The 22,945-nt window shown below is 40.6% G+C and overlaps 1 protein-coding gene across 1 annotated transcript in view; it reads left to right on the forward strand.

Moving 5' to 3' along the window:
* VPS41 (VPS41 subunit of HOPS complex) overlaps window positions 1-22,678 on the forward strand; it is a 108,507-nt gene extending 85,829 nt beyond the window's left edge. The window contains exons 20-29 of the mRNA XM_086614302.1: window positions 2,808-2,849; window positions 2,979-3,029; window positions 4,278-4,415; window positions 7,335-7,389; window positions 8,482-8,622; window positions 10,113-10,249; window positions 17,692-17,791; window positions 18,602-18,646; window positions 20,100-20,179; window positions 22,332-22,678. Of these exons, the coding sequence (XP_086470428.1) occupies window positions 2,808-2,849; window positions 2,979-3,029; window positions 4,278-4,415; window positions 7,335-7,389; window positions 8,482-8,622; window positions 10,113-10,249; window positions 17,692-17,791; window positions 18,602-18,646; window positions 20,100-20,179; window positions 22,332-22,412 (870 nt within the window). The 3' untranslated portion in view covers window positions 22,413-22,678. The remainder of the gene's footprint in view (window positions 1-2,807; window positions 2,850-2,978; window positions 3,030-4,277; window positions 4,416-7,334; window positions 7,390-8,481; window positions 8,623-10,112; window positions 10,250-17,691; window positions 17,792-18,601; window positions 18,647-20,099; window positions 20,180-22,331) is intronic.
* The last annotated feature ends 267 nt before the right edge of the window (window positions 22,679-22,945 follow it).

Raw genomic sequence — 22,945 nt, forward strand, 5'->3', positions numbered from 1 at the left:
ATTTCTGCATAATATTCTAATAAAATAATGCTATTAATAAGCCAAGAAAGGAGGCAGAGAATTTATTGAGGCATATGTTAAATACACTTGCCACTTTTCTTTCACTGTAGTCAATTAATAGAATAGAAGAGATTGGTAGGTCCCTTCCAACTCAACTACGATCATCTAGTCCCACTGCCTGACTATTAAAGGGCTGACAAAGTTAAGGCGTGGCTTTGAGCATTGTCCAAGTGCCTCTTAAACACTGACAGGCTTGGGGCATCAAACACCTCTCTAGAAAGCCTATACCAATGTTTAACCACCCTGTCAGTTAAGAAATGCTTCTTGATGTGTGGTCTAAAGCTCTCCTGGCACAGCTTTGAACCATTCCCACATGTCCTGGCATTGGGTACCAGGCAGAAAGAGATCAGCATCTTCCTCTCCACATCCCCTCAGGAAGCTGTAGAGGGCAATGATCTTTCTTTAGACCTTCTCTTGCTATTAACATCCTTTAAAAAGCATGATTTTGTTATCTGAAACAACACTGGCCAGTTTCAACTCTAATTGAGCCTATCTTCCATGTCTTCTCCCTGCATATACAAACCACAGCTCTGTACTCTTCGTGTGAAGCCTGGTCTCGCTTCCAGAGATCGTACAATTTCTTTTTCCTCTTGAGCTTCATGAGGAGTTCCCTGTTAAGTCAAGCTGGTCTTCTACCCCACTTGCTTGACTTAAGATGCAGTGGAATTTCCTGCTCCTGCGCTTCTAAAAGGTGTTTCATAACAAGTGACTGACACTCGTGAACTCCTAAGCCCTCAAAAGCAGATTCCTAGGGTATTCTGCTAAATAACTCCCTGAATAACTTAAAGTTTGCTCTCTTGAGGTCCAGGGTAGCAACTCTGCTGTCTTTTTTTCTTATGACACTGAAAGTTTTAAAATCAACCATTTCATGATCACTGTGGCCAAGACAGCCACTTACCATCACATTCCCCACAAGTCCTTTTCTAGTCAGAAACAGCAAGTCTAGGAGGGCGTCTTTCCTAGTTGGCTAACTGAGTACCTGTGACAGAAATTATCTCCTACAAACTTCAGGAATTTCCAAGACTTCCTCATCACAGCAGTAGGATATTCGCAGTTCATGGCTGGGAAGTTGAAATCTCCTGTAAGGACAAGGGATACCAATCCAGAAATTTCTCCTAATTGCCTATAGAATAACTCATCAGTTTACAACTCATCATGTTTACATCCTGGCTGGGCTATCGGTGGTAGACACCCACTGCAACATCTCCTTTGTGTTCCACCTCTCTGATCTTCACCCAGAGACTCTACACCACATCATTACTAACTGTAAGGGCTGTGCAGTCAAATCTCTTCCTTATCTATAGTGTGACAACTCCACCTCCCCTGCCCTGCCTAGCTCTCCTGAACAGCCTTGCATAGCGCTCCGTCCCAGCACTCCAATCATGGGACTTGTTCCACCAAGTCTCCCTAATACGAACGATACCGTAGCTCTAGGAGCTCACCAGCACTTCCAGTTCATCCTGTGTTTCTCATGCTGCCTGTGCTGGTGTAAGAGCATTTCCTGAGCCCTCTGTGCTCCCAGGAGCACTGTAGATGTTCCCAGTAGCACTGCCACCTGCAGGCGATGCTGTGCCAACCCTTGCCTTACCTACTGCAATCCTGTTGGTATCTCCTTCCCCCATTGATTCTGGTTTAAAGCTCTCTCTGAATCCTGCCAGCTTACACCCAAAGACAATGTTTTCCTCATCCAGACAGGTGGATCCCGTCAGGCCCCAGCATACCTTGTCTCTTGAAGGCTCTTCCATGATATAAAAACCCCAAAGTTTTGGCAGAGGCACCAGCACTGGAGCCAGATATTGGTATCCTGGGCTAGCCTGCTTCTTCTGAAGTCTCCCTCCATTACTGGGAGGATTGAGGAAAAGGCTACCTGTGCTCAAGAATTACTTTTTTTTTTGCTTCTGAAAGTTTGCAAGGTTATTTATTAACTTAAATTCCAAAAATAAGAAGTATGTGTTATGTGCTGAATTCAGTCTCCTTTCTTCCCAGATGGCTCTAAAACCTCAACAAATGAGTTTTGGTACAATCCTTGAGGTAAAACCAGGTAGATCTGCTCTTTCAGTGCAGTGGTGGTTTAAGCATTTGGAGGTAAAATATGGAGCCATCTGTACCAAAGACAATGATAATTTTTGGTGTGCCCATTCTAAACTACATGGGGGGGAAAAAAAGAGTATAGTTCTTTTTTATTAAATAGAGTAAATCATATCAGGAGTCTGTGGTTTTGGAACATGAAGCAAAGTCGGCTTTTCTAAGGGGAAGCAGAAGCAGAGTCTCGGTTGCCTTCCTGCTTACATGATCATGTCTGCTTGTGTTACAGTATCCATGTGCAGTTAGTTTGGAAGGATCCAGCTGTAAGGCAAGTGTAGTTGTGTGCTTCCTACGTAGCCATCACCCTGCAGTTCCCTTTTGCAATGGGACAAACAGTATTTCTACGTTGTTCGACAGTGGCCTTCTGTGACCCGTTATTCGATGGGCAAACTTCACCTGCACTATGAGTGCACAGTATGGATTGCTATTAGTGGGAAACTTAGGATAAGTATTCTGGAAGAACAGATGATACGTTCTCCTGTAATGCTGTGCTGTCAGGGAATGCTGATGTTATGCAAACTGCTCCCTGAATTATTGTTGCTGAAAAGAGTAGGTCTGCAATGTTCATCTGATACCCATCGGTGAACAAGCATAATACTATATAGATGTGAGAAGATGTGTGTACCTGTTACTTAACTGGACTCTCTCTTTCTTTGCTTTAGAAAGCAGTAGACATGCTTCTGGATAACGAAGATAAAATTTCCGTGAGTATAACAAGCTGATGGCATGGCAGTCCAGTGCTTGCTTGTATTACCTGTCCTTCTCTCAGTCCTGTGAATGTGGTGTTCATCATAGGTTTGCTTATCTGCTGTGTTTTGTTTGTTCTCTTTCAGATTGACAGAGTTGTTGAAGAATTAGAAAACAGGCCTGAGCTACAGCATGTGGTAAATATTTCTATATTCTGTTGGTTTCAAGTTGAGCTGAAAAAACTCTTTGCCAGGCACATCTCTTATAGATGTGGTTATCCTGCCAAAGTGCACATGACACTATAATGTCATAAATCACCCGAGCCAACGTGGTTACTTTGCTAATCTATTTTTTAATGTGGCCATAGCATTTTTACAACAGTAAAATAATTTTAAAATGTGTACTTGTGAGAATTTGAGAAGATGCTGCTTACTTGTTAACATACCATGAGATACTCCTTTTGGCATTGCAGACACTTGTCTTCTCTGGTCGATTACTTGCTGCTTGTATCCCTTCTCTTTGCCTACGCAAAAATGGGATTGGATGTTGGGTGCAGTTCTGAAGCACGTTTTGCTGATCCATAGAGGCAGTGAACTGCTTGTCTTTCTAGAGCTGTAAATTCCACACGATGCAGCATTGTTCTTGTTTGTGCCGAATGACAATATCCCTGTAAGGCTGTGCCTCCACATTGCTATTCCAAAAGCACCTCTTCAGTTTGAATATGGTGTCAGCGGAATATGTAAAATGTAGCTGTGGACTCGGGCTGTGTCAGGGAGGGAAGTTTAACTTGCTGCTGTGTACAGGTGGGGCTCAGGGCATCGATCTGGTGGCGAGTGGGTTTATGTGTTAGAGATGAGATTTTAGGCAGCGGCTCTGCGAAGTGTGCAGCCACGGCCCAAGAGCTTTGCAGAGATGACTGACTGACTGTTGGTTTATGGAAGGGATGCATCAGTTTCAAATTGTGAAACTTGGTGCAAAAATTGACTCTCCAGATCATTCTCAAAGCTTTTCTGGGCTCATCTAGAGGGAAGGACCTTTGCCCCAGTATCTATAGTTTGAGATACTTTGGTTAAAACATTTCATGTTGTAAAAATATGACCAATAGTTATCCGTAATGGTCAAGCCTATCTAGATAACCAGAATGCCTCATTTGGCATATTTGTCCAAAGTTTTCTGTAAAATTCAAAATGCAGTAGTTTCTTTGACGGTTAAAGGACAGTTTCTTAACTGTTGCTGAAAACCTGCTTTATGGAACTGGTTTTGGAGATAGCTGTCATGAGGGTACTGCAGAAAAATGCAGCGGAGTCTTTTGAATCAGGATTTAATCTGTGTTTCTTGGTATGTGTTATCGTATTCCTGAGGAAATAAGGAGGAGTTTTTTATTAGCAGAGAGCAAATAATTCTGCCTAAGTGGTTTTGAGTTCTGGTTCTCTTTTGATTCCTAGTATTTGCACAAGCTTTTCAAGAGAGACCACCACAAAGGCCAGCGATACCATGAGAAACAGATCAGCCTTTATGCTGAATACGATCGCCCAAATTTACTCCCGTTTCTCAGAGACAGCACTCACTGCCCGCTGGAGAAGGTAAGCCCTGAAAAGTAAACACATAAAGATGGGTCCTCATCTTTGTCTGTAGCTCGTAGTGTTGTAAATTTATAACTGTGTCTGGTACTGCCCTCTACTGCCAGAAGGAGGACATCCTTTGAGTTTGTGACCATCTCCTGTAGAAGTCTGGTTTTCAGAGCTGGGTAACAGCTGAGACCCTCCTTTCTCAGCTCACTGCACAGGCATCAGTGGGGATTTTTAGTGCACAAGTTCTGAATTCACACTTGGTGCGTACCTGCAGCATAACTACGTTTCAGTGCCTGGCTTGACGGGACAGTGGGTTGCGGTTGCAAGAAATCTACAGTAACTTTGCCAAATATGGGACTGGTCAGTGTTAGATCTTGAAAAAGTGAGTAGCTCTAACTGGAGTTTTTCTAGTTTTGTATTCTAAGGTCTTAAGTTGCTTTCAAATAATACACAATGTCACTGAACTAGCAGAGCTAGAAGTTTTTTGTCTTGGCATGTTTGCTAGTAGACCTGGGGTTTTAGAGTGCCGTGTTTCCACCTTCTTTAACCTTTTTACGTTTTCCTTCCTTGCTCTTTCTTGTTAAATTAAAAAAAAAATAATAATAAAGTTAAGGGCAGTCTTGTTTTTTTTTTCCCCTGCATGAATTAAAGTGAATCGAATGGAAATTTAAGTTCTCCTCTTTAGTTGGGTCAGTATTTTTTAATTAGTATTTTTTGCTGCTAATGGCCAAGCAGAACAGACTGTGAAAGGATGCCTCTGTGTGCAGCTGTAACAACAGCACTGGTGGAGAAGTTTTAAATGTAATATTAAATATTGCATTTCACTGTTGACACTTGAAAGAACTGGTGCTGTTCCTGGCACCTCTGCTGTTTTTCGTGCTTTTGTCAACTTTACTGTGCCACAAGCAGGAAATGCTGGAAAAGACTTGGTGAGAATTGCAGGTTTGGTCTTTGTGGAAACTGGCTGCGTTGTCTCAGTGATCTTTTGAGGCAACAAGCCTGAGAAGTTTCCAGCCAGAGACTTTTGTCTACAGTGTTGGCTTTTATGTTTTTAGCTCTCTAATTCTCTCTTACTTTTTGCCTTGTGTATTGTTGGCATGATCATGGTTTCATGTCTAAAACCTCGCCTCCACTTGTGTTTTTTTTTCTTTTGGTGCAAATAAGTTTTAGTTATTGCAGATGTAGCCACCTATCTTCAGTGATGGGTGGTGCCGAAATGTGCTGTGTGTACATGATACAAGCACATTGGTGGCACTGCATTGCTGGAGTTATGGGCTGTGAGCAAGAAAATGGCTGAGACTTGTGAGCCTTTGGCAGGTGTGGTGCAATAATCACCAAAGTGAGAGAAAAGTGTGTCAGAAAAAGTGTCATTCTAACCTTACATTAAAATGTTAATGTTTTGGTAAGAAGCTAAGGAAGATAAGAAAGATACCAACACTGTTAAAACTTAGTTGAATTTACTGTCACTACTAATTCTGTAATTATACTTCTTACCATACATATCACATAGTAGCACTTTTTGCCACATACAAATATTTGTTCTAAGGAAATAAAAAGGGGACCAAGAATTTCCCAGTTACCAATATTTTCCATTCCTGTTAAATAGATTCCAGTGCAGTGTATAAATGGAAAAACAACACCATGGCATTTGAAAAAATTCACACTTATTGCTTTAAAGAAATTGTAAACCCAGCAGGAAGAAATAATTCTTGTTCTTTAAAAGTAAGCCTCTTGTGTTCAAGTGCAGTTTAGCAAATGTTTATAAATTGAACTGAAAGAGGAGTAGGAATGTTCCCTGTTTTCCTCTAGAGGGAGCATGACAGTCAATAAACGGGAGCATCCAGAAATACTGAATACCTGGTACTTTGTGGGTTAACTTCTAAGTGGAGAGAAGAAAGGCTGTCAACTGTGTTTATAACTTATTAGAATTATTTGTACCTTCATTCCCCTGAAGGGTCTGGTTCGAAATTCACTTACCTCTTCCCTGAAATTCATTGTCCATATCTCTAATCTTCATAGTACCCATCTGAAATAATTTGAGAATGGAAGGAAAAGTTAATTCTTGCTGACATGTTTAGCTGTAGCTGTGTCTTATGCATTCATAGTTTTGATTTCCAAGTGTGAAAGTCTTTGGTGAACAGTTGTCTTCACAGGAGTGCTGTGAATCTTGAGTTTGCTTTCTGCTTCCAAGTTGGAAACAGGCATGGCATCGTTTATGGCAAACCAGCCCTGGCAGTTTTCTGTTACTAAAAACTTGTTGGTAATCAGCTTGGTAGTTTTGGTAATTGTGCTGAGTGTTTTTCAGCTGCACACAGATTCTGCAATTGCTCGTTGTATTTATCCCTCAGGTCTTTAAACCAAATTTACAAGAAATGCTTCCTCCTTATTCTTTCATGTTTGCACTAGATCATTTTTATATTGTCTTCTTGGAGGTCACTGGTACAAAATTTGGAGGGTACTCTCAACCTCCCAAAACCATTCTGGTTACACTGAGGAGATCTACTGTCTTGTGTTACATATGAATGTCAGGCAGACCTCCATCATTAGAGACCTCATAAGTCCACCCACAAGAAGCAAGTCTTGACAGCAGATAACCTTAATGCTTTTGAATTAACCAGCTTTTGGAAGCAGAAGACAGAAGTTGCCAGTAGATTTAAAGGTAGAGATTGGCATAATCCAGACTGAAATACTTGTCCTATTCCCAGATTTATTTCATCTTGGAGGAAAAAAAAAATGCCATGGAGTTTCTCCTCTTAATTAATGCCAGAGGACCTGACAGTGCATATTAGGGAGCTATATTCCTGTCAAAATGAGTAAAGCAACTTCATGGGAAAATATCTTTAAGACTCTTGCAGTATTTGTGATCAATAAAACACCATGTTACATGGTTCCCTGTGTTCTCTTTCCCTCCTCTCTTCCCTTAAATTCAAGGCTCTTGAGATCTGCCAACAGAGGAGCTTCGTAGAAGAGACAGTCTATCTTCTGAGTAAGTAATGTTGAGTGTGATAAATGACAACATGCTTTTAATCTTGTCCTAAAGTTAATGCTGTGGAAATGTATGATCTATTGCCTAATACCGTTTAACAGACTTTCCCAGAGACAAAGTTGGTATGACATCAGTAGAGCCAAATAACACGATGTAGAAAATAAAGCACTGGATTATTCATATGATGTCTTAACTCCATATATTGTGTTACTGCGCATGTGATTTGGTGTTTTTCTGGGTTTTGGAGGTGTTGGGGCACTATGGGGAGCAAACTGGCCAGGGGGGATATTTTTGAGACAATCTCCATGATAAGAGTAATACTCTAAGTTTGAAGAGAGGAGAGAAAGAAATCCTATTTTATTCTAAATAGATCTCAGAAGCTTAGTATTATCTTTTGCTGAAGTGGAGGATTTACTCATGTTTCCTTTTCTTTTCTTTTTTTTTTTTATAAAATTAATTGTAAATCAACTCCCCCAGCAGGCCAAGGAATCTACCTCTGAATGAGAGGCGTTGTAAGACTAAGATTTTTATGTATGTTTGCGTATTGGTAATGAAGGAAATGGAAAGCTTTTTTTTAATCAATCGTTGTTCTATTAAGACCAACGTTTCGTGGACCATTTGAGAGCAGAGTAGGATTTACTCATGGATTTATTTAAAGAATAATTCAGCATTTCTACTGTTTATTCCTCTTCCTTCCTCTTATTTTCCGTGGGTGTAAGCTGCACTGTATTTACTGCAAATGAAGAGGGTCCATGAGGGCTCTTAAAAGGGGATATTTCGTGTCACAGTTGACATGCATACGCTACCTGATGTTAGATGTTGCCGCAGTTTCACAACCCCTTCTATGACCCAACATATCCTGGAGAAAGGCTCCACGTCCCTGTCCAGCAAAGTGGTCCAAGAGCTTGTTCAGGTTATAGTGATTGCTCTGGGAATTGCGTTCCTACATCAGATTAGATTACACGTGATCTTGGCTGAGTTAGTCTGAGGCAACTTCACAGTTACAGAATTCATATCGAAGAGGTTCTTAAAGCACTGAGCATTGATAAGTGGTTAGGATTTAGAATCTGTTTGTGTGTTTTTTCCTTCTAGGCAGAATGGGTAATAGCCGCAGTGCCTTGAAGATGATAATGGAAGAATTGCAAGATGTAGATAAAGCTATTGAATTTGCCAAGGAACAAGATGATGCAGAACTTTGGGAAGACCTCATTTTATATTCCATCGACAAACCACGTAAGCGGAACAGTTACTCAGAAGCTCGAATTTGTTTGGTTTTTTTTCGTGGAACACTATTGCAATTCAACGATTGAATTATCCACGTGCACGTTAGCCAAGGTGTTTATGGATGGCCAGGGAGGTGTTCTGGTTTGTAGAGCACAACATAGCTGTCCTACTGTGCGTAAAATCTGCCAGTAAGGCAGTATGTGGGCATGCTACAGAATGAGTACTTAGGGATTTAACTTTGGACTAAGCTCTGCATAGTTACGTTCTTAATGACAAATTCAGGGGAGAATGGTGCTTTTAATTGGGCAGAATGAGGCTTTATTTTTAGACATCCTCAAAACACAATCTGCAGGCTTGATGAGGATGTTGCGTAGTGTGTTTATTGCAGCTGCTTCCCTTTGAAATTCTGAAAATTAAGAACCTACACCTTTCTACCCCTCAGTAGAATAACTTATTTGTTTTGTTTTCTGGCACAAAGGTAACATCTGTGATAACGAGGGCATTTTGCCTTTCATCCATTATATGAATAGCTACTCGAGTTTAAAGTTTAGATGGAGTCAGAAACTGGCAGAATCTCATAAGCAACATCAGTTTTGTCCGGGAGGCAGATTCGGAGGCGTTAATATGACTGAGAAAATGGAGAAGTATTTTAACTATCTACTCCATTAGTTTTGCAGCCTATTCTGGGGCTTTAAATCAAGGCTTTAAAGTCTCTCTTGAGGTCTCTTTTCCAAAGGATTTTGAGTGTCTTGTAGAATTAATGTCGGAATACTTATCTTTTCATCCCTTGGCTGCTAATTCTGACAGGAAGAAGGGCGTTCTCAAGCTACCCATACTTAAATGCTGTCCATCACTAAAAATGACGCTACAAGTAGTGACATCTTTAGAGCAAAAGGGATTCAAAACATAGAAAATTCTCTCAGTTCTGTCTGCCCGTATGCAGAGCAACTCCAGGGATATTCCTCAGTTTTGAGGGCTGAAGAAAAAACACAATTTTGAGGTTCATCCTTCTCATGTTTTTGTTTAGCCAGGTGTACTTCCCAAAGCAAAAGACTACTTTTGTGTCACTCGGTGACATTTAGAAACATGTTGGAGTTAAGTGCTTGAAAAGGCATTTTTAAATCCTGCAACCAGTAATGGAATAGTCACATACTGTAGTGAATTTTCTGGCTGTATTTGCACGAGTGCCCTTTCTATTGAGCGGAAACGCGTTATTTACTTGTGGATTTGTGCTGGATACTCCGTTGCCCCTTTTCTGAATGCCTTAAAAGTTCTGTGACTTGCCAAACTGTGTCTTCCTCTCTTACCCAAAGGCCTGTATTCAACAAAATACGGCAGCCAGAAACGTATGAAGGCTGTATGAAAGAGGCTTAGTGTTGTCTCGTGGTAGAAAACTGTCTTAGAATGAGCCAGAGCCTGTAGTTTGTCACCAAAGCATCCTTTAATCAGATATTTTGGTAGATTTTTTTCTTAATTTCTTTGCCTCTTGGTTTTCACAGCTTTTATTACTGGTTTGTTGAACAATATTGGAACCCATGTTGATCCCATTCTTTTGATCCACCGCATTAAGGAAGGCATGGAGATTCCTAATTTGAGAGACTCACTTGTGAAAATTCTTCAGGACTACAACTTGCAGGTAAGTGTTACATTCTTCCTGTGATACTCGCTTTCAGAGAGACAGCAAAAGCGCTTTGCCACTTTCTTGACGTTGTCAAGACGAAGTCTCTTCTCTCGATGGCTTCTCGCCCCTCTAAATCTCTCCTGTGCTGTCATAAGCGTGGTGGGTAAGTAGAACTGGAAGGATCTTGGGTGACTCAGACTATTTTGTACTGCCCAGCCGTCCAATACTGGGAAGTCTCATGACCAGTACCTTGAATTCTGTTTCATATATGAGGAGGCACAACACAACATGCACTCACTAAAACGTTCACTGAGTATTAGAGCCGTATGTTGTGTCATACTAACTAAAGGAAGACCAACTTTTAAAATCAACTTCGTGTCTTTTGTGCAGAAAGTGTTGATGTCTATGCATTTAAATAAAAAAGGTTGCTCATTGGATTATGGGAGTTCTTATCCCAGCATAATTATACAGATAGTGCAGTTCCCTACATGACTGGCTTTGTGTGTTTCTAAGAACTTGAGAAGCATGCCCTTAAATGTTTGTGAAAGTAACAACAGAGCGAGTTGTCTTGCATGCTTCAAATCTCCCTGCTACCCAGACTTCAGTTCTCTGTGATACTGCTCTGCACCCTTCTACTGGGAAACGTAAGGATATAGGGCAGTTCGAATGCCCCAGGTGTGACTGTGCAGAGTCCAAGAAAACATAGCCCACTAAGCAGCTGAACCTCCAATTATCTGAACCTCAAACATTTGTTTCTTGTCTGCTATTAGTCTTTGGCCATCTCTAGGAAATAGATAGGTTTGATAGTTTTCAGTAAAGGTCATAGCTGGTCTCTTACCAGACCAAGTCAAGATTATATCTGCTAGAGCCTTCACTGGTGTCAGAAGTCCTTTTAAAAAGGCATCTTCTAAGCTTTTCCAAGGCTTTTGCCTTATTTTATTATGATATGTGCTTTAGGTTATGACTTGCAGTATTTCAAAAAAGCATTTTAAGTGTCTTATTCTGTTGTACCCCCGTTATGCGCAAGGAGCTACCCCAGATAAAGATACCAGTTTGCATATAATGTATGTTGTAGCGTTACTTACAGGATTTTAGTTGACTTAGATACTACTATCCTTCCCAAATAATGCCAGGTAAATGGCATTCTGCATTTAGAGAGTTGCATGTTAATCTTGCTGCTGTCACTACTCTGCTGGTTGTGCTGCTAATCCTTCTGTTCCTGCGTTCTGTTGAAATCAAAATATAATTTTAGGCAGGTCTGCAGACAGACTGAGGAAGTGCTCTGTGCGTAGCTGCAGCTTTACACATACGCCGAGTACATTGCGTGGCTTCAGACAAAGCTGACGACATCGTTTGGTCACTTTTGGGGAGAGAAGAATCATTTTGTCTTCAAATCCCTTTTAACAAAATTACTTTGGGATTAAAAGGATGTATTTAGCCTTCAGAGTGATATCTAAAATGATTTGCTGCTAGCATTGAAATGCGTTGTGGATTTCAAATTAATTCATTTTGAAGTAGATTTGGACAGCTCTAGGGCTAAAATTTAGATCTCATAGGAAGAACAGAAATTAGGGAAGATGAATTTGTGCTTGGCTTGCTTGTATGATAGCACAACAAGACAGTAAAAAAAAAAAGGAGACTATTTTTCTTTAGAGAAATGTAAGCTATAGCTTAAAATAAGGCAGTTCCTGAAGTGTTAATGCCAAGTGCACCGTTTCTGAACAGATGGTGTGTCTGACTGCAGCCCTTGCACACTCACCTGAGTAGCCTTAGATGGGTGAGCTCCATTTTTTACAGCAGGACTGTTTCCACAGTCCGCGTGGGCTTCAGGAACGGCTGGGGCTTCAAGTGAAGGTGTGAGCGGCCTCTCGTTGTGGAGGGCAGTTCTGCCCTGGCTTCAGCATTGTTGCTGCCTCATCAGCTGCGTCAAAGCGAGCTTTGTGTTTGTGTGGTGCCTGGTTACCATCATCTTGTGTAGGTTCATGGTGAGAAGTCCGTGTCCTCTATTCTGGCCTGGCACAACTCTTTGGATTTTGGATTAAAAAATTCCTGATTTGTATCAGCTAACCTACCAGACCTTTTGAACTCCTACAGATATCCAAATTGCATTGGCTAGGACTTTCTGTAGTTTCATCTCTTCGGATCTCAAGCTCTGTGTACACGTAAGTTTTATTGTTCCCATTTTCAAAGGAAAAAAAAGGAAATTTTGTGCCAAGAACCACAAAGGAGGTGTGCAGGTGAAGTTAGAGGTCACTACCTAACCCAAAAACTGTGCTGATCTCCTCATAAGGTTGGCTCCCCAAAAGGTGTGACAGCTGTGCTGTTGTATGATTTAATTGTGGCCTCCTTGTGCAAGCCCTGACAAGATTGGTTTATGTTCATGTAAGTGTGTGGATGCAAACTTGCTATAATGATCCCAAATTTCCTTACTGGTAAACTTTACGTTAGATGGGATTTGAAACGTGGGTAGGAGCTGAAAGCAGTGCCTCTGACAGACTTTGTCTTTTTGAAAACAACTCTCTACATCCCAGCAAAACCCCGTGAATCCAATGGAGGGGCTGCCAGAGCAGGTCTCGTGGCTCACAGGGTGCGTTAGCGAATCCAACACGGAAATCTACTAGTGCAACAAAATTTGTTGTAATTTTTTTTTAATCTGGGATCTTCCCTGAGTAACTTAAGTTTTTCTTAGTGTTGTCAAACAAATCAAGCATGGCACTAAGATAGAATTAGGTATTCTATTGGGTGTAAAAATAAAATGTAGATCACTTGAGACTTTGTTCTTAGGCTACAACTTAAGTACTTCTAATTTACTTTTCCTCTGGCATTACAGCTCTGATATACAAGTAGGGATCTATTAAGCTGCCTTATTATTCTACAAGAATACCCTTTTTTATTTTCCAACTTCAGGAAATGCGATTCTTCCGTTAACTTAAAGCTGCGCACACACTTAAATCTTTTCTGGGTAAGGAAAATACTTAAGTACTTGTTTAAGTGGTTTTCTGAATTGGGATTAAAACACCAAGTGATTATTTATTTTGTTTCCCTCTCGAGGATCATTTATTATCAAGTTTTCTCTGTCATCATATGAGTTAGTGTACTAAAACCATAGTAGATAATTGAGTGACACTGATTTATCATAGTGATGAAAGTTGATTTACTACTGAAATAATACTGATTTTAGTGTTTATGTACAGTAACATTCATAGACAACAAAGACAAATTTATAGCTGTCTCAATTTTAACAGGAGGATTCATCAAGGAAAGTGCGATCTAAAACATTTTTATTATATTTTATATCTAACTCATGCAATCTAGTTCCTTGGTGCCATAAATTTATAGATAAAATAGACCACAGACGACTACCTTGGAATTTATAAACTCCTGAAGAGGTGTTGTCTTAAGGAGGAGCCTGCCTATTTATTAGAAATGAGACATTGCTAACACGTTTTTTATTTAATGGCAAATAAATCGTCATTCTTGAGTCAAGGTTCTCATCACAACAAAATGCCATGCAAATCTGTGGCAAGCTAACCAAATTGAGCCGAGTCATGTTGACACCCTCACAAAAGTTTAATCATTTTAGTCTTTACTGCTTGCAGTAACAGTGTTTTCAAAGTCACAGAATCAAAACTCTATTTCATCTTTGTACAATTGAAAAGTCGTTGTCAGTGTAGCTTTAATTTGGTTTCCGCACATAGATGTTGCTTCTCAGAGACTCCTGCAGAACCTCTGTTCCCATTAGGAATTTACCAGTGCAATTGTTTTTAAGAACTCCCTTAGCCAACGCAGTTAGGGCAGTAATGCTTTTATTTGAAAACTGTAGCAAAATCAGCATTTGCTAGTATTGCAAAATACAAATTCAGACTCTTTTTTTGTGAAACCAGTGCCACTGGTGGCATTTTTATACAACTTCTTTGAACCGAAACATGTCAGTCCTACAACGGCTTGATCTTAACAGAGACTTTGTTTCTCTAACGTACCCTTGAACTTTGTATTTCCTTTTATATGTAGTCCCCTGGAAATTAACTTGAAAAAGAATATGAAATAGCTCACACATGCCTAAGTCTTTGGTATCTGATGACATGGTGATCTTAACTGATGAATGAGGAATGCAGGAGCCTTTCTTAAAATAACTCGCGTGTAATCATGCTCCAGGTTTCTAAAGCGTTGCATCACACGTCTCACAGAGAAGGCTGATAGAAGAATCCCCTTATTTGTGCGCTGGTGAGTTAGTTACAAGCCTGTTAGACTTTCCAAGTGTATATAAAATAGGTGTCTTTTCAGCTTCGGTCTGTACCTGAGAGAAATTTAGGAAATGCTCGTGGTGTTGGAAGAGGTTTAAATATCTCCTTCCTTTTAGAAAGAAATGCCTAATTTCTCACCTGTAGTGTCACGATTGTTAGAAGAAAACTCCAGAAAGTGTTGGTATTCTAAGACTTGGTTTCCCTGGTTTTAAAATGTGAAAGCAACTTGTTTAGATGCAGCATCTCTAGATTTTGTGGCTTTTAGCCGTTCTACTCAAATGTTAACTAATTAGTTTGCACTTCGATCGAACCCGCAGTAACTCCGGTGGGTAACAGAGATTCGTCCGTTCGTAGAGTAACAAGGTGATGAACTAACAGACCCTGATGATAATCTGATGGATGCTGCTAGGAACAGCACCTGGGAGAATGCTTGGGTTTTGCTCCTGAACACGAATGAGCTGCTGTTCAGAGACCTTGGTGGCACCGGGGGGCGAGTGGCAGCGTGCACAGAGGGACACCTGCCTTTGCATTGTAAAGGCTGAAAATAATGTGCTTTTTAATTGTGATCATGATGCCGTTCGGAAGAAGTTGGCTAATTGGCCTTGAGAAACATGGACTTGTTTGAGTCCAACCTGAATCAAAGCCTGAATTTATTCCCAGAGCTTTCAGTATACCCTTAGAAATTAACTACGCACTGCAGTGTTTTCCTTTAAGATCACGTTAGGCATTGGTAAATCAAGACTTATTTAAATGAAATAGAAGATTTTATGGCTTCTGATTTTAACAGTACAGTAGCATCTTCCCTAATACAGTCTGGAAATGAAGTAGAATTCTTTTTGCAATAAATGTTTTGGTTCCAGAAGTTTTTATTAATTTGGTAATAAGCATTGTATCTGCTTAGAACTTCTTTCTCAAGCTGTGCACTGCTGTCCTGCTCGTGCTTAGTCATGTGCTTTTAAAGGGTAAAAAAGTTCAGCTTTGTAAGACTTTTGTTACGCGAGTAGCATCCTCTTTGTTGTGTTTCATCTCCCCAGAAAGTAGTTTCATTGGATTTATGCTTCATGTCAGTTTTAACTAGTTTAACCTGATCTTAGGGCACACAGTTACATACTTCTTCCTCCTTTTAATGTAAATAAGTTAATTTAAGCATTTTTCTCCCTCTGTCCTACCTCCAAATTCCCTCTCCTGCTTCTCTTTAAGTTTTAAATTATCCATCTCATCTTTGAGCTTTTCAAATCTGTTTCTGCAGAAGAATTGAGATTTGTTACCTTAAGATTAGATACCTTACATTCTTCATTGTGACTTTTCCTTTTATACAACACCAGCTGCCTACAGTATTCCACTTGTAGCAAAATAAGGTCTGACAAACAGTCATTGAAAGTGATACAGAAAAATCTTATTGAAATTTACAGAATGGAGAGAAGACAGCACATGTTTCTTACAAGATGTTTCTGTTAATTCTGTTTTTTAAGGCACCAAAGAGCACTGAGGTTTTCCAGTGACCTAATGAAGTTTACTGTTTCCTTCTTTTATTCCTTTTTTTAAAATGAAGTTTTCCTATTGGCACGCTGCATTTTGAGTAGAAAATAGTAAATCATGCTCCCCTCTTCCCTTTGTATGACTGTTCTGCTCCCCTCATTTATAATGCTTGCTTTGCTCCTTTTACTTAAACATGGGATTTTTCATCTGCTTCTGCTGAGCACAGCTAGCAGAGAGTCCAGTTATACAGCCAAGACCTCATCAGATCCGAGTTACTTACCTGTCCTTGGGCCATAATTTGGTGATTGAGAATATTTCGAACGAGGCAAGCACTCGTTCTGAAAGATGGTCTGATCTAATTGTCCTTGCAAAAAGTTTCTAAAAACTTTTTCAAAGCTAGTGACATTTTTCTACATTTAAAACAGAATTTACCATTCTCTGTTGCTCTTGCATAAAGTTGAAAGGGGAAAGCTGTACTTGGATCCTGAGATTATCACAGAAAAAAATTCATTTTCTAAGTGTTTGTCTTGTAGAGCTGCATTCAGTTTCTAGGGCTCTGACATGTTTTATAGCTCAATGTGTCTAATACTGGAGAATGTCATTTACCCACTGACATGCCCGGTTTAAAATGCTCGAAGTGTTGCTCAATTTAAATTTTTTTCATGTATTTCAGATTTGCAGTCTTAACTGCATGTCATTCTTGGCAGTGCGTCCTTATTACTTCAGTGTGTACGTGAGAAGATCAGGTTTTGGACAGGTCAGCTGGCTGTAAAACATATTTCTTTTTAGGTATTTGCTTTAAATCTCTCTCGGGCTATTTTAGAACACTGAGTGTTGCCTGTAATGCAAATAATCAGGAGAAAGGAATGGACGTTACCTCTTTATAACACTTTTTCGGGTTATTCAGCTTAAAATTGACTGTGAGCCTCGTTTGAAAGCTCTTTGAGGAGAGCTTCAGAGGAGTTGTTGTCTTGGAAAACAAATTTCCAAACACCAGTTCGGGAGGAGGAAGAAAAATTCCACCAGACTTATTTGGGTTTGTCATATCTTCATCCTTGCTTCATTAAGTGTTGTGAAATAAGGCTCTGTAGCGTTTTGACACCCTTGATTCTTTTTTTTGCTTCACAACATTGTCAGGCAATGCCGTGTCAATCCAATGAAAAAATATGAAGTAAGTAGAAAGGGACCTGAGGCTTCTGCTAAAGAGGAACCAGCTCTGGACCTTTGGTTAGTTGTGTGGACAGATCATACCGCTTACTAAATGACACCTCAGCAGGAAATATGTTGGAACAAAATAAATTTTGAATTGCCATGTTTACAAATGCTTTATAGTTATCAAACGCCTTTCCTAAAGAAGACAGGAATGATATGGGTGGAAGAAGTTTTGCAATGGTTTGGAAATCAGCTGTGAGGGGCACTGTACAAGTCTCTCACCATTGTATTTTGTTAAGACACACTTATAGGAAGAAGATCATAATTTATGACAATAGTATATTCAAAAAGGATTTGATTTTTTTTTTGAGGCGTGGTGTTTCCATTATATATTGTGGGTTTTTCATGTAGCTAGAGGTGATGGTAACAGGAGGTTCCTTCTTTCCCTCCTTTATAACAGCTTGAGAAGTCTGAAACGTTGCTTGTGCTCTATTTGCAGCAGGAACCCAGCGGAGACTTGCCCAGACAGTTGTTGTGCCCATCTGTTCAACAGCCACTGTGCTTTGTGTTCTTTGCACGCAGATCTTGCTGCGGGAGGGCTGCAAGAAGATACTTGTTGCTGATTCTCTCTCTTTGCTGAAGAAAATGCATCGAACTCAGATGAAGGGTGTTCTAGTAGATGGTGAGTGCAGAGGAAACGTGGTGACTTTCAAGGCTTATAAGTCTTTTCCTTGGTTTATAGACCCAAGCCACATGATGGTCCACTTTGGAAGCTGCCCAAAGCCTGAATATTGTACCTTATTTGTAGAATGTAGGAGGATAGTAGCTGCTTTCCCCTTTGCAAAGGAACTACTCTCATCTCAAAAACTGCAAGACCCAGCATGCAGCTTTTTCTCTTGATTAATCTCTGCGTAGCCAGTGATGGGCACAGTCCAGCAGTTTGTCTATAAAGGTGAAAAAAGGTGTTCAGTGCCAACACGGATAGTCAGATAATGATAATCTGCGACCGAAACAAAAGCTACAAGATAGTTTTCAGAAATAGTTGAAAACGTTTCACAAGGTGCTCCTGATGACTGTGAAGGGCGCTGTAATTCACAGCAGCTGATAATACCAGGAGGCAAAAGCTGACAGAAGGACAGAGGCTCAGAGCTTTGGCTACAGAATGCTGCAGAGATGTCAGTCACCCGTCCTACGCTCCTTTTTTTTCAGTTTGCCTTGTGCCTCTGCAGCGCTGATCCTGAACTGCCTCGCTCCTGCAGTTCTGCTGTCGTCAGAGTCAGAAGGTGTAAACATTTTTCCAGCCGTTAATCGAAATGCTGCTTCAGTATCGCTCTTCAATTTTTAATAGACCTCTGTTAGGCATCTGAAGTAAATACTTTAAGACAGAGCTCCGTTTCTGTAATAGCAGTGTGCTCGCACCTGCTTTATAAAAAAGTAAACATGAAATTTGGTGATAAAGCTGTTGCAAGTTTGTTTTGTTTTGTTTTTCCAGAGGAGAATATCTGCGAATCATGCCTGTCTCCAATACTTCCTTCAGGTAGGATCCTTTTCTAGAAGAGAAAGAGGTTATCTATTTTTGTTATTTTTGGAGGAACTACTGGTTGCTTTTATTCATAGAAATGTGTAGTACTCTCCCTGGGTAGTCACTGTATAATTTCAGTCTCCTGTGCAAAGCTTGCTTATGAATTCTCACGCGGGAGTGGAGTAAACGCAGATTTTCTTTCCTACTCATCTTTGACTTCCTTATTTTCTGTTTTTGAAATATGTGAAATGCAAAGCAGCTTTTAATTCCATCAGCATAGGGAATCTGTATTCTGGAATTCTCTCTGTTCTCACAGATGATTCTCACAAAACTGTTGCCACCAAATCTGTCCAAATCTGTTGAACAATTTAGACTGAACTTTATAATAATCTACAAGTTTTATGGAATATGTTTTTTTTGTCCGAGTGGTGGAAAACTCTTGGCTTCAGTCACTGCTGTCACTTTAAGCAGCTTACAGAACAGACTGTAATTTTAAAACATCTTCTAAAGTTCATTTCGAAACTAAAAATTCAGGATATTATTTTGAAGATGTACATTCTGCAAAGCAGCTATAGTTCAGAAATACTAATATAGCTGTTGGGCATCTTAAGAAGAATGTTTTTCTAGGAGACTGTCTGTCATGCCATCTTCAAACAAGAATACGTAAGACAAAGGTGTATGTATGGACCTATTGTTTTTTTGTTTCTGAGCACGTGTAGCTCAATGGAGTCATTTGCAGGTTTTCCATGTGGTTTCTACTGGTTTTCACTTAAATAATCCCAACTATACTATGATCACATAACACCAGCATAACGACCAGAGCAGTCACGTGGTGACAGAAAACCTGGCAGAGCTGAATGTGCTGGTGCCTTGAGGGATGTGTGTCGAGGGAACAGGAGCCAAGGGATCAAACGTGGGTGATGCAGATGAGTGAGAGAGTTGCTCTTTGAGTATGTGGATGTTGTATGTCGGCTTCTAATTGGGCTCCGTATTCATGAGGGAATCAACAGGCACAGTGTGCACTTAGGCAGGTTCTTGCCAAATTTCAAGATCGTGGTGTGCAGCGCAGGCGCCAGAACTTTAACGTTCTGATTCTCTCTGCTGTAGCACAAGAATTTTTTTGCTAACTTTTCTTCCAAATGGCTGAATTATTTGGTGGTAGTTTACTCTTCTCCCTGCCCAAATTCAGCCTGTGTCACATCTTGGCGTGAAACATTTCTGGTGAAAAGGTGTACAGCTTTTAAGCCACAGAATAAAACTGTCTTGTACCTCTGTCACTGGGACACGTCACCTCAAACCATCGCTCTCCATGGTTTCTGTTAATGAGCCAGAATAATTCGGAAATTATTTTGAGATACATTACTTGATGTTTCTGTATGTGTAATAGAATGCAGGCATGTACTGCTGTAGCCACTGAATCATTTGTTTCATTGCCCTGTCATGATTAATTTCCTTTTCTTTTTCCCAGATACATCCAAGTCCTTCAACGTGGTCGTGTTCCACTGCAGACACATGTTTCACAAAGAGTGCCTCCCGGTGTCTAACACAGTAAGGAACTTGCTTCATCTCTGACACCTTTGCCAAAGATGAAAGGACAAATTATTTCCGTTTGTCAACTGTGGAGAAGGGGCATGGGTCTATCAGGAATTATGTGATTACAGTAATTATTTGTGATCATACCCCATAGTAGTATGTGACTAAGGAAAGGGAGTTTAGGGCCACTGCAACTAAAGTTCATCTAATTCAGAAAGAAATTGCTGCTGTTTGAGAAGCATTTTATCACTTTCTGCAGTCTGAATACTCAGTGCAGCTTTGAGGCGTATCTTTGTAATCATCTTTATGCTCAGAACATGTTTTAAAGGCTTTGCACGTGGGTCGGGGCAATCCCAAGCACAAGTACAGGCTGGGCGGAGAATGGATTGGGAGCAGCCCTGAGGAGAAGGATTTAGGAGTACTGGTGGATGAGAAGCTCAACGTGAGCCGGCAATGTGCCCTGGCAGCCCAGAAAGCCAACCCTATCCTGGGCTGCATCCAAAGAAGCATGGCCAGCCGGTCGAGGGAGGTGATTCTGCCCCTCTACTCTGCTGTGTGAGACCCCACCTGGAATACTGTGTCCAGCTCTGGAGTCCCCAGCACAAGAAAGACATGGAGCTGCTGGAGGGGGTCCAGAGGAGGGCCACAAAGATAATGCGAGGGCTGGAGCACCTCTGCTATGAAGACAGGCTGAGAGAGTTGGGGCTGTTCAGTCTGGAGAAGGTGGTGATCTTATAGCAGCTTTCCAGTACCTAAAAGGGGCCTACAGGAAAGCTGGAGAGGGACTTCTTAAAAGGGCATGTAGTGACAGGACAAGGGGAAATGGCTTTAAACTGAAAAAGAGTAGATTAGATGTAAGGAAGACCTTCTTGGCTATGAGGGTGGTGAAACACTGGACCAGATTGCCCAGAGACGTTGTAGATGCCCCAACCCTGGCAGTGTTCAAGGCCAGGTTGGATGAGGCTTTGAGCAACTTGATCTAGTGGAGGGTTTCCCTGCCCATGGCAGGGGGGTTGGAACTAGATGATCTTCAAGGTGCCTTCCAACCCACACCATTCTATGATTATTCATCAAGGAAATATTTTTTCCCTCTTTTTTCTTTTTTTTTTTCTATTCCCCCCCACCCCATCACTGAAAACCAACCAAAAAGGTAGCTCCTAGATATAACCAATTTTGAACTTAGGAATGTAAGCACAAGAATGGTAAGAAAATCTCAAAGAAAATGGAATTTAGGCTTTTCTGATTCTATTTCTGTCTCTGAAAATGAGCATCTAGCGAAAAAATAACTTTGGTGAATCTGCAAGTAGCCAAGCAAAGTGCTTGTAGCCATATGGTACAGCATTTAGACTTAAATATGTAATGAGAATCTTAATGAATCAGATGGTTTGCACAAGAAAGCCCAACAACTAGTAAATATTTATTCAAACAATATTTACCACAAATTTTATTATTTGAGAAATAATCTACAATTTAGCTAGCTTTCTCAATTTTCTGGGACGGGTAACTTGTCAGATGGGACTTGTAAATGTGACATGGATATTATGTACTAGAGAATATACAGCATCTATGAGTACAGCCCTGTCTGCATACATCTGAGCCAAATTCTCCACTGCTCTAGGATTTCTTGGCTTTAGGTCATCAGTTGTGTTACTGATATTGGGTGACTGGTGACACACAGAAAGGAAAGCAATGTGTGCATTAAGCATGGCCCAGAGCTCAACACAGGAGTAACAGTAAACACACATTTGGTATCAGATGGACAGCAGTCCGGCCATTTTCTCAGCTGTTGGAAATCTGGGGAGCACTATCCAAAGACAGAGCTGTGACTGAGACATCCAGTGGTCAGTGGAGCCGACCAAGTGATCTGTGAAGATAAACAGTGATACTTTTGACTTTGTTGTGGAGGAAATCTGACCTTCCTCTCCTGGAGGGTGTAGGTAATGCCCTTGGAGTGAGTGGGGAGGCGTGCTGCCCGCTGACTGCAGAACAGCCTGCTTTGTTACGTTCTTCTGGATCGCCTTCCTGCACCTGTCCATGAGTATGTTGGTAGGGAACAGCCTGACTGTGAACAGTCGTGTTGGGAAAGGCATGACCACTTACTCCTCTTCTCACATTCTAACGTGGCTCCGTTTCTCTAAGAGGTTCTTGTTTTCTTTTTAATTTCTAGGTATCTCCTGTCCAGTTCTGCAACATATGCAGTGCCAAACACCGAGGGCCGGGGAGTGCAATCCTGGAGATGAAGAAATAGCAGTTCCCTCGTTCTCCATGCAGTTTGTGACACCAAATTTGCTAAGACCATGTAGAGCCACTGCAGCTTGTTAGTCGTCATTTCTGTATATAATTCTGATTGTGATTTAAAACTGGTTTCTATAAGTTATCCAGCTTATTGAACATTTTTGGGAAAGAGAAAAGGTGAAAATCTTTTCCTTATTAAGTCTTTGTTATGTGATTCATATGTCACTGTTACTTTGCTCAGCTTGTTACTTAACTCTGGAACAGAAGAGCAATAAAATGGAGAAAAAACACAACCAAATGGTTTGGAGATTTGTGCTTGCTATCAATTCATGTGCTTTACAGTTTGGAGCAGCATCGTGGTTGGATATTATAAAAAAAAAATGGATTGCCATGAATTCAGCTCACCAAACTACTGTAGTCCTGATTTAGTTTTGGTGAACTGTTTAACTTGAGACCCCCAGGAGCCTGCCTGCTTTCAGTGGAACTGCTTCAGGACTGGAAGCTGGCTGTGTGCTGACTCATGGGTTAAATTAACAAACTTGTTAA

This window comes from Tauraco erythrolophus, chromosome 7 (genome assembly GCF_009769465.1).
Source record: "Tauraco erythrolophus isolate bTauEry1 chromosome 7, bTauEry1.pri, whole genome shotgun sequence".
Classification (NCBI taxonomy): domain Eukaryota; kingdom Metazoa; phylum Chordata; class Aves; order Musophagiformes; family Musophagidae; genus Tauraco; species Tauraco erythrolophus.